General features: G+C 52.6%; 1 protein-coding gene across 4 annotated transcripts; it reads right to left on the minus strand.

The window, feature by feature from the left end:
- Positions 1-2,081: 2,081 nt before the first annotated feature.
- On the minus strand, positions 2,082-10,771 carry Slc39a13 (solute carrier family 39 member 13). 4 transcript variants are annotated; one of them, XM_021181438.1, is made up of 10 exons: positions 10,536-10,771; positions 8,806-9,114; positions 6,406-6,519; positions 5,974-6,092; positions 5,314-5,415; positions 5,123-5,212; positions 3,975-4,025; positions 3,619-3,751; positions 3,362-3,461; positions 2,082-3,272 (listed from the first exon to the last, which is right to left on the minus strand). In XM_021181438.1, exons 2-10 carry the CDS (start codon positions 9,104-9,106, stop codon positions 3,197-3,199), a joined length of 1,086 nt encoding a protein of 361 aa, XP_021037097.1. In that variant the 5' UTR covers positions 9,107-9,114; positions 10,536-10,771; the 3' UTR covers positions 2,082-3,196. The 4 variants fall into 4 exon arrangements, with proteins under 4 accessions (XP_021037097.1, XP_021037078.1, XP_021037107.1 ...); XM_021181419.1 differs by having other exon boundaries at positions 5,974-6,131; XM_021181448.1 differs by lacking the exon at positions 5,314-5,415 and having other exon boundaries at positions 5,974-6,131.
- Between the last annotated feature and the right edge of the window lie 618 nt (positions 10,772-11,389).

Here is an 11,389-nt window from a genome sequence, read left to right on the forward strand (position 1 = left end):
GTTCAGAAGGAAGAGGCCACCTTGCATCTTTGGTTCTAGTTCTTGTCTTGTAAAACCAACATTTAGAGTTTTAGTTGTTAAAATAATCCCCTAGTGTCCAGGCTTTTGGGCCACATGTTTTTCCATGACTTTATCAGCTCTTTCTCATTTTTTCTGGTTCATGAACTAACCTTTAGCAAGATCCACGCTGTTTTCTCACCAACTTAGTTCTGCCGTCTGCCCTGCTCCGTATGAAGCCCCCAGCCTTCAGTCTGCTGTGGTCTTCCAGCCCTATTCTTGCTGCCCCACGTGCTGAGGTCACAGGCATGTCCCACCATCCCCAGTTTTATGTGGCACTGGAATGGAACCTAGGATTTAGTGTTTGTTAGGTACGGACTCTGCCAACTATAAGATACATTCCCCAGCCCCTAAGTAGGTCTCAATGCATAACTTTTATCAGGATAGCGACTGGAGAGTCCGTGTATTTACCTGGATCCTGGGAACTCCGGTTATGTTATGTTGTGAGTGTGTCTATCGATAGATCCATCTCCCTGGCCTGGGTGTCCTCATTTTACAGGTGCAATTGAAAGTGCACTGTTATGAGGGCACAGCAGGGATTCAAACCCATCAGTCTTTTTTTTTTTTTTTTTTGGACAAGGTCTTACGGGTAGTCTTGCTAGCCTGGAACTTTATGTAGACAAGGTTGGCCTTGAACTCAGGCTTGTGGCCCCTGAGATAAGTTTCAAGAGTGCTGGGATTAAAGCTGTGTGCTACCTTGTCTGGCCCATCATTCAGCTTTCCAGCCAGCTGTTTTACCAGTGGCTTTGGCAACCTTTGAAAGGCCTTTCAAAGTTGTTAATCCTCAAAAAATTTCCACTTTATTGCCAAAAAGAGGCAAAAAAAAAAAAAAAAAGCACTGCTCCTTCCTTTCTTCTTCCTCTCCCCCTTCCCGAACGGACATGACTGCTGCAAGCTACAGGCATACCTCTGCAGGCCACCTTGCTCACTCTAGCTTTACCCTACCCATGTGCTGCTGCCTGTCGATTATGGTGTGGCTACATCTTGCTCCAGGCGCTCAGCAGCTAAAGTGTGATTTTTTTGTTCTCTGGCCTACATGTAGGTGTCCTGTCTTCCTAATCAGATGGGATTTACTCTTGGCCATGAAACGAGTGTAGGCACCACCCTCACCTTCCCTTCTTCCTCACAGCATCACAGGATCCTCTTCTCCATCCCTTCAAGGCTGAGTACAGTGGTGGCCTGTGCTCATCAGCCTCCCTCAGGGCTCATGCAGCAGGCAGGTAGCGGCAGCCCTCATTGAGCACCCGCTGACAGGAAAGACAGCTGGGCTTGGACCTTTCAGGCCTGAGGTCCTTGGTCTGTCAGCTTAGGTGGAAGATCTCCCTCTTGACTGTTGTGCAGATGGGACACTGGCAGCTGAGTATTCCCAGTTGGGCATGGCAGATTCTGTTTCCCACCTACTTACTCTGGGCTCATCTGTGCACCACACAGATGGTTTGTCCCAACCAGTGGGTTGCTGAAGGCTGTTTATTGGTTGGGAAAAGTGGAGGATTCTCCTACAGCTACGATGGAGATGCAGTGCCCCCTGCTGTGTGAGGATAATGGTGCAGTCAGAGGAAGGGAGCTTGGTGAAGACCCTCTTCTCCAGCTCATGTTAGGGAAATGGGTGGTGTGGGGAGGCTCAAGTGAGACAGGGTCTTAAGTAGCCAAGGCTGGCCTTTTAACTCCAGATTCCTCTGCTGCCTCCATTCCTGGTTGCTGAAATTACAGTGTGACACCACACCTAGCTTTCTTAAATGAAGTACAATCTCACTGAAGTAAAAGGAGATGACTTTGTGGCTCTAAGTCCCCAGGTGAGAACTGTTAAGAGGAACAGGGAAATAAATATCTTGGCTTTTTACATCCATAAGATCACCGATGGTGAGGAAGGCTCAAATTGGTGCTCAAGCATTACTGGGATAAAAAGCCAACAATGAAACATGGCAGGAAAATAGGAAACCATTTGAGATGCACAGCAAGTGTAACAGACCTGTCAAGAGCACTTAGGAAGAGCTGTTTGACAGCCCTAGTATGTGGAAGAGGCAGCCGGTCTAAGTAATATTTATTTATATCTACAGAACAAGTATTTACAGATAAAGATGAGCCACAGCATAACTGCTGTGGTCATTCAGACTCTTCAGTGGCCACATCTCTAACATCCACAGTTGAGCAGCAGGGCTGGAGTCTGGCTGTAGATTGGGCCAGCTGAGTACCTGGGTGTCGGCCAAGGGAAATAGTTGGGGATTATGGCTTCAGCATTCTTCCAGTTCACATTCCTGAGCACTGACAATGTGGAGCCCTCACCACCCCCATCTTACTCTTAACCCAAAGGACAAGGGCCCCTGAGCTGGAGAGGGCAGCAAGGCTCACTGTCTCTGCCTGGGGCATGCGTGCCTGCTGGACCCTGTGCTGGCAGGAGCATCCCGGGGAGCTGTGCTGGGAGACGGCTAGCCTGGACTACTTGCTGACTTGCAGGCTGCTGTTTGGCAGCTGGAGGTGGTGAGAGCTGCCTGTGTGGCCAGGGAATATTTGTTGGGGAAACATGCTCGCCAGGCTGGCTGCCCCTAGAGAGAGGTCTTGGAGCAGCTGCCTGCTCAGCGTTGGGGAGGGGTAGGACATCAGTGCTGAGTGGGAGCTGGGACTACACAGCACCCACCTCCCATTTCTTTGGCTGTAGAGGGGGGTAAGTAGGAAGGGTAAGGAAAATGGACAGCAGGGAAAAGCTGTGTTCCCTCTGCCTCTACAGTGCTTGGGGCCTAGATGTGTAAGCAGAGGGTTTGATTTTTCTTTTTTTCTCTCTTGGGCTAGAGCCCCAAGGAGGAACAACTTTGGGCTATGGCCCTCTCTTTGGGCTGTAGCCCTGGGCTCCTTGGGCTGGTTTCTTTGTCAGTGAGAAGTGAGGCCTGTGCTGGCACCGGTGCTGTCATTCCTTGCTGCTAGGTGACAGTGGGGTGTCCTGGCAGGTGCTACGTTGGGCTCTGGGCTCTGCACCCAGGGGTCACAGTGTCGGTCTCTCTCCCACTCTGGCTGCGTGTGCACACCACACACCCTCTGTGCAGTGAGAGGCTGGCTCTAGCATTCACCCTCTGCCTCTCACACATGGTCACAGAACAGACTGGAGTCTCATTACTCGCTGTGCAGAGTGGGCTGTGAGCAGTGGTTATTCAACAAACAATGAAAGCAGCACCATCACCACGACACCGGAGCAGAGCAGCAGCACCTGTTGCAGGGAATGCCTGTTGGGAGAGGAGAGAGAGACTTAGGCCAGGATGGCAGAGGCAGCGGCTCCTCCTGGGCCCAACAATCATCCTAGTAGGTTGCTCACCACGGGTCGTCTTCTTCCAAGAGGTCGGGTAACACATTCACCAAGGCGATATAGAGAAAGCCTCCCGAGGTGAAGGGCAGGATCCAGACCACTGTCTCCTCTGTAGGGGAGGGGCAGCTGGGAGTGAGCTCAGGGCACTGTAGGTATCCCCACCCTCCTACCAGGGACAGCAGGCAGACACTACCCCAATAGCAGCAGGGCAAAGGAGCCTTTTGGCTGGTGTACCTCTTGAACACCACTGTCCACCACTCTCGTACCTACTCCTTTGGGGGATTGTGTACAGATGGCAAAGCAGGCCCCCAGAAGGCCTCCCAGGGCTGTAGAAAACTGTAGCTTGGCTGCCGTCCATCGGTCAAAGCCAGCCCGGAGCAGGATAGCAAAGTCACCCACCTGAGGAAAGGGTCAGATGTTCAACCTAGAACCAGATCACAGGAACACCCACCCTCCTGTCTCCCCTACCCCTGGGCCAGTATCTAATGAAGCCGAGCCCCCCTCCTCCCCTAGACCACTTCAGTGGGCAAGGCCCACCCCAAATCCCTGAACAGGTCGCACACCCGTGTTGAGATGGGAACCTTGGGGTCCCTGATTCTAAGACCACGATGTGGGCACTTACCTCATGGGGGATCTCATGCAGGAGGATGGCCATGGTGGTTAGAAGCCCAATCTGCAGAGATTTGAGTCTGAGTCTCTGGTGCCTTTACCGGGTTACTAGGCTTCCCCATACCCAGCCCCTCAGAAACATGTATTCTGCTTTTAGTCTGCAAGTTTGGGGAGGATACTGTAGCCATAGGAAAGACAGCAGTGACTAAAGCTTGCCTCTCAGACTTAATAAGGTAATATGATGTCATCTACAGATGTGCTGGGCTGCATTCATAGCACACCGGGACATGTGCGACCCCAAGCTGCAGGTTGGACATGTTTGGTAAAGTCAGGATTACAAAACACAAACACCTCCACGGTTCCATATAGAGCAGTGCTGTGACAGAGTATGGATGGGTGCCCAGCTGGAGGATGCGAGCAGCAGATACCTCCTGAAGTGCATTTAAACGGAGGCCAGAGGGATGAGGAGTCAGCTGCTCCGAGAGTGGGAGGAAGAACATTCCGGGCAGAGGGCACAGTGAATGGCCAGTGTTAGGGGTAAACAAAATGCTGGGACCAGAGCACAGAAGGCAGTGGGAGGTGAAGGGAGAAGCATCTACTGGTGGGCAAGGCCAAGTATAGGAGCTTGATAGAGGCATCTAAAAGGGGAGTGCTGGCAACAACAGTAGCTTGGAACCAAGGGTGCAGTGGAGGTAGCGGGATCAGAGGTTCAGAGTTCTTAGTGCTGTTCCAGAGGACCCAAGTTCAGTTCCCAGCACCCACACTTGGTGGCTCACAACTGCCTGTAGCTCCGGCTCCAGGGGATCCAAATCCAGCTGAGGATCCTCCAAAAAGCCTCCAAAAGCGCGCGCAGACACATACACACACACACACACACACACACACACACACACACACACACACACCACACACACACACACACACACACACACACACACACACGGCACCGGCACAAACATGCAAACAAAAAGAACTCTTTGAGGACAATAAAGGTGAAGGGAGACAGTTTAGAGACTAAGGCAGCATCCAGGAAAGGAATAGGGACTAGGCTTCACAAAGGTACTGTTAATAAAAGCAAGAAGCAGAGACTGTTTCGGAGATTGATCTGAACGGTAGACATCCCACCAGAAATACCAGAGGTCTACTTGTCCCACTCCTTACCTTTTTGCTCACAAGGAAGCTGGCAGCCACAGCCAGCCCATGAGTGAAGTTGTCTATGGTGTTGGCAAGCAGGTTGAGATAGCCACTGACCTGGATGAGGGGAGAGAAAGGCAGGCTGAGCCAGGGAGGCAGAGCTGAGTCAGCCATTCAGCTCTGCAGCTGCAGGAGGGGGGCCCGCATGGGCCACTCACTTTGAGGTTCCGGACCACGGCTCTCAGGCCGGGCTCTGCAGCCGGCTGGGCCAGACAGTGGCCTCCATTGAGCGCGGCAGCAGTGGGGTCTTTGCTGGGGGCCTACAGCCAGAAGAAGGAGAGAGAGGAGACATTAGATGCCCCCCCTACTCAGACAGGCAGGCAGAAAGAGAGAGTGAGGATAAGAGACGATGAATACCTCTTTGATCTGGCTAGACTTTGCTGATCCATCAGGCTGGGTTCCTCAGAGTCAGACCTCAAGCCCACACTGCTGTTACTACCCATCTACAACAGCGGTTCTCAGCCTTTCTTATGCTGCAATCCCTTCATCCGGTTTCTCATGTTGTACTGACCCCCAAACATAAATTTATTTTGTTGCTACTTCATGGCTGTAATTTTTGCTACTGTTATGCTATGTTATTGTAATGTAAATATCCAATATGCAGCTGATCTTAGGCAACTGCTATGAAAGGGTCTTTGACCCCAATTGAGAACCACTGATCTATATAGTCAAACTACTTCAGAGGCTAATGTTTCTCTAAGAGTAAGGAAAGAGAGTCGGGAGATATCTTAGACTTAACTTAGACCCTGGGCTTCTCCAGGCCTTGGGTTCTACTTTAGGAAAAAAAAACAAAAAAAAACAAAAAAACAACGGCTCACCTGGCTGGGGTCCTCCTTGCTGTTGAGGAACATCTTCTCCAACGCCAGGAAGGTCAGGAAGCCAGCGATGACCCACAGCCCCAGTTGTTGCTGTCGCTGCAGACTCTGCCCTTCACCACCTGCAGGGGGAGCACTAACAGGCCATGCCAAGCCAGTGGCTAGAAGGGAGCCATTTGGAATAGGGCCTAGATCAGAGCTAGTCCAGGGCATTGAGGGGTTGCCAGGGGAACTAGCTACTGAACAAGCAGCTGGGGCCTAGACCTCCCAAAGAGGCCAGGGCATCAGGATTAGACCTTCCCTCTTAAACAAGCTCTTCTGAATCTCTCTTCCCACATCCCCCTCCCAGACCCTGTGGAGCCAGCAGGGCCTAGGTTAACCCTAGGGAGAGGCACCAGCTCTGCACTTCTAATCCTGCCTCATGCTCTCACTCACCGGGGGTGATGTTACAGGTGTAGGCCCACGCCTCCGGCAGCAGGTGCAGAAACACGTTGCCCAAGAGTCCACCTAAGGCAAAGCTGAGCAGCTGCCTCAGTCGCCAGGCTCCAGCTGCAAAGCAGAGATATGAGGCAGTGCTGAGCCTCTGCTACTAAGCTCACCCATCTCACTGGCTTTCTAGACTGCAAGCTTCCAAAGGCTAGGTTTGGGCGGCTGTTCTCAGGAAGATCTCCCGTGGACTGTGGGATCATTATTAGTTAAGAGACAGGCTTGGACCCTGGCAAGTTCTGGATCTCTAATCCATCTGATGGCAACCACAAAATAAAAACTTCTGAGACTTAGTTTACCCATGTATAAATTGGATCTTGGCAGAATTAAACCACCACGCATAGAGCAAATGTTGATTAAATGGGAATTTCTCTCCTCAGCTAGTGCCATCCTTAGAAAACTGGCCGGACCTTGGGACTTTTACTAGCTTGTACATCCAGATTTGGAAGTGCAGTATGGAATATATGGAAGCCATATTATTCTCATCAGATGATAGAGCAGCCGAGGCCTAGAGGGACACCACCCCACTGGGACTCTGCTGTTTCCAGGCTGGCCAGAGAGCACTTGTAAAATGGGAATGCATCCTGCACAGAGCTGCCCAGGCCTCACACACATCAAGTAACCATTCCACCACAGAGCTGTCCACAACCTGGACTGTCTGAGAGACACACCTGCTGCATGGACATGACAGGTCCAGGGAGGCTCTGTTCACAACTGGGAGGCACCAGCATCCAGGCACCATCTGCATTACTGAATGGTCCTGAGCCTGGCAACTGGAAAAAGGCTAAGAGTCTTTCCTTCTATTTCTTCATTTATTTTACTATTGTTTATAATGTGTGTGAGTATGGATACATGGGTGCACCTGTGGAGGTCAGAGGACTTTATGGAGTGTTCTCTCCCTCCACCTTTACAAGGCTTTGAGGAACGCACTCAGTTCGCCAGGCTTGCAGGGTAAGCACCTTTACCCATTGAGCCATTTTAACCAGTCGTGCCTTTTCTACGACTTCTTCCTATTTTTGACTGTATGTATTCTATGAGTGCAGGTGCCTGCTACGGCCAGAGCTGGAGCTGTAGGTAGGCAGTTGTGAGCTGCCTGACACGAGTGCTGGCAATCACACCTGCATCTGTGCTCTCAACAGCTGAGCCGCCTCTCCAGCTCCGGCCTTCCTTTTTATTTGTTTGAGAAACGGTATAGCAGAGGCTGGCCTCTGCCTGGCTGTGTACTTGAAGATGACCTTGAGCTTCTGACTCTTCTGTCTTCACTCAAGTGTGTGCTACCACATCCAGTGTAGTATGCAGTGTGGGCACTGAGCTGCTGGACACAGTACCACTACACTACATCCCTAGCCCTTACACCACCAACCAAAACTGGGCGCGGGCGAGGGGTGGGGGGGCTGCAGCACTTGCTCACCTCTGCACCCAGGGTCCACCAGGAGCCTTTAAACACCTGCCCCTTCTTTGTGCCAGGCAGTCCTCCAAGTGCTTCATCTATGATCTATGAAGTTAGTATGTTCATTTGGGGGGGGTGTTGGGACTTGAACCCAGGCCTTGAATGTGTTAGGTAAGCATTCTAAAGTTCATTTCTTTTTAAAGATTTATTTATTATTATACATAAGTACACTGTAGCTATCTTCAGACACACCAGAAGAGGGCATCGGATCCCATTACAGATGGTTGTGAGCCACCATGTGGTTGCTGGGATTTGAACTCAGGACCTTCAGAAGAGCAGTCAGTGCTCTTAACCACTGAGCCATCTCTCCAACCCCCACCCCACCCCAGCAAGCATTCTACTACTAAATGACATGCTCGGCCTTATTATCCCTATTTTTTTGTTTGTTTGCTTTTTGTTTTTTGAGACAGGGTTTCTCTGTATAGTCCTGGCTGTCCTGGAACTCACTTTGTAGACCAGGCTGGCCTTGAACTCAGAAATCTGCCTGCCTCTGCCTCCCAAGTGCTAGGATTAAAGGCGTGCACCACCACCACCCGGCCTTATTATCCCGATTTTAAAGTCTGACAGACTGAGGCAGAGTGAGGTTAAGTAACTTGCCATGTTCTACATAGTTGGTGGGTGGCAGAGCCAGGATTTGAGCCCAGGTAGTATGGCAGCCATATTGCCAGCCATTCTTCATAAAGAGCCTGGGGAATGTTTGTTGATTGAAATAATAAACAGATGCATGCATGAGTGAACAAATGAATATGTATACCCTATGTGCACAGGACCAAGGTGACACTGGACTCCATGCTAGGCATACTATGTCTGGTGTACCTGGTACATGAGACCTGGCATTTCCCCAGAGCTGGCAGCAGGTTCCCTCCCCTCTGATCCTCAGCTGCTGAAGGGCCACTCACCTTCTGACTGTAACAGGGTCCCCATCTCCAGGGGAATGACCAGCAAGGGGAATACCCCACTGAGCCCAACCATGAGAGAGCCCAAGAGGGAGCAGATCCAGGTGTCCAGTCGCTCCCCACTCAGCAAAGCCCCCCAGGACTCGCTTTCTTTATTATCCAGGCGACAGGCAGCTGCAGCCCCCAGGCTCCGGAGGGCTGGCTGGGAACCTCCAGCCCTTTCCAGGAGCTCCAGGGCAAGGACAGTGAGGAAGAGGAGCCTTTGGCCTGCCATACCACAGCCAGGGCAGGGACATCCAGGCATGCCGGGAGCTAGAAAACACAAAGACTGCTCACGTGAGCTGCCTCCCTGGACCACATACCCCACTTAGGAAGCACAGCGCGCCTCTCAACCGGCCATGGCATCCCCCTTCTGCTCACTCTGCAGAGGAAACAATCCCCAGGGTGGGTGCACAGAGCACCCTCTGCCCACCTACACTTCTCCCAAGAACCACACATATTTTCCTTCTGAGCTGGCTCCAGCCTATGTGTCAATGTGTCCGCCTGAGGCTAAACTTTCCTTAATGACTGGGTGAGGCACTGGCTGGGCTCCTTCAGCCACCGGAGGAGGGACCATCCCTGTTGGGTGCCTCTAGCTGCCAGGAGAGGCTTGGCTGCCAGAATGTGCCGGTAAAGACACCCCAGGGTCTAAAGCCAGCACTGTTTAGCTTGATGGTGTGATACAAAGAAACACAGGTGGGGAAACTGAGTCATAGTCCAAACCTCTTCCTCTTAAATGATCTTATTCTTGGGCACCAAGAGACAAGAGGTGGGGCTGAAGAGAAGAGATGCCTCACAGATGCCAGAGCCAGAGGCTGTGGTAACTTATGGCTAATTAATTTGGTGCTCTAGATTGTTAACTGACTGTGGGCAATCCTGTAGTCCCTTCTGAGCCTGAGCCTCAGTGTCCTCATCAGGGAATGGATGAGGTAACAGAGCTCCCTAACAGCGATGTATATGAGGTGAACTTGACAATGCAGGTAGCTGCTGGCATCGAGGAGGGAATGAATGCAAGTCCTCTGAATGCCAGGGGAGGTCTGAAGCACTCGCAGAAGGAATGTGCTCTGCAGACTGATCGCAGTCGGATGGGGATGTGAGTCAACCAAGCCAGAAGTTCAATCTGGAAAGTTTAAATGTGATCTGCCCCCGTCTTCTACTGGCTGTGACCTTGAAACTGCCTCAGTTTCCTCATCTGCCAATGGATGTTAAGAGCGAAATCATCGGTCTCTGATTGGTGGGCTACAAGCCTATGTCTGGAATCTTCAGGCCATAATTAGTGACCCCTGCCCCAGCCCTCCCCAACCCCTCGCGGCCGCCACTGCCAACACCATCACAAACAAACGAGCAAAGCTTCACTGGGACCAAGGCAGGCCCTCGCCAGGCCAAGTCCTTAGCGGGTCATGCAGAGGCAAGTGGGGGACCACAGGTTCAGCAGAGAAGTATGGGATATGGAGAGAAAGAAGAAAGCAAGAGAAAGGAAAGTCAATAAAATGAGCTAGAATGTCTGGTGGAAGGAGAAGACAAGAAGCGGGGCAGCAGGGAGGGCTGAGGGGCAGAGCGTGGGACGTCAGAGGTAAAGAGCCAAAGAGCAGGCAAGTTCAACTCCTAAACGGAGGACGAGTCGCGACAGGTTTGGGAACTGACACGGTCCATCCCGCCCCGGACGCGGGCCTGAGGGTCCAGCGATCACTCACCGCGCAGTGGCAGAGGTGGCAGCGGCAGCAGATGCAGCGCTCCGGGCGGGCCCGGCCATCCAGCTGCAGTGTCGCGCCCCGCCCCGGCTCTGCCTCGCCCGGCCCCACCACTAGGCCCCCAGCCCGGAGCCACCCCCGGCGTGCAGCCACGTCACACGGGACAGTCCGGAACCCGACGCGCGCGGCTCCGGGGGGCTAGACGGAGCGGCGGCGCGGAAGGCGCTTCCGCCTCTTACCATGGGGGACCCGCGCGGTCAGCGCACTTCCGCTCGGGGCGGATTCTGGGGCTGCGGGGAGGGTAGGACGGAAGTGGGTACCCTCGTGGGTATCGCGTTTAGCCAAAGCTAGGGTGAGGGCGGCACCCACGCGGGAACCGGGATCAACAGGGCGGCGGGGCTTCAGTGTGGCTTCCTTCTGAGGATGCAGTCCCAGCAGTGGCCACACGGGGGCGCGCACGGCTTCCAAACCGCTTCGTCCCGGGACGTGAGCAGGGCTATGGCTCTCCTCTGAGTCAGCGGGCCTGGCTCCTCCATGAGCTAGGGAAAGGGGAAGTGCCTGCCGCAAGGAGGGGCCTGGCCCTGGGTACCTCAGAAGAGGGAATTTTATTCTTACTCATCGAATTATTTTTATGCTTTGGTTTTTCACTTGGAACCTCAGGCCACCGTCTCCAGGACCGTAACCCTTTGAAGTCCAGGACACGTTTCTAGAGCCTGTGCCCTGGAATTCCAAGCCAGGATACAACAAAGGACTTGGTGTTCTCTTTACCCTGACAAAGCTGAACCTGAACTCTTAGACCGACGGAGCAGTTAGTGGCAATAACAATGGCTGCAGGTCTCTGATCTAGGGTAGCCCTT

Source organism: Mus caroli, chromosome 2 (genome assembly GCF_900094665.2).
Source record: "Mus caroli chromosome 2, CAROLI_EIJ_v1.1, whole genome shotgun sequence".
In the NCBI taxonomy this organism is placed as follows: domain Eukaryota; kingdom Metazoa; phylum Chordata; class Mammalia; order Rodentia; family Muridae; genus Mus; species Mus caroli.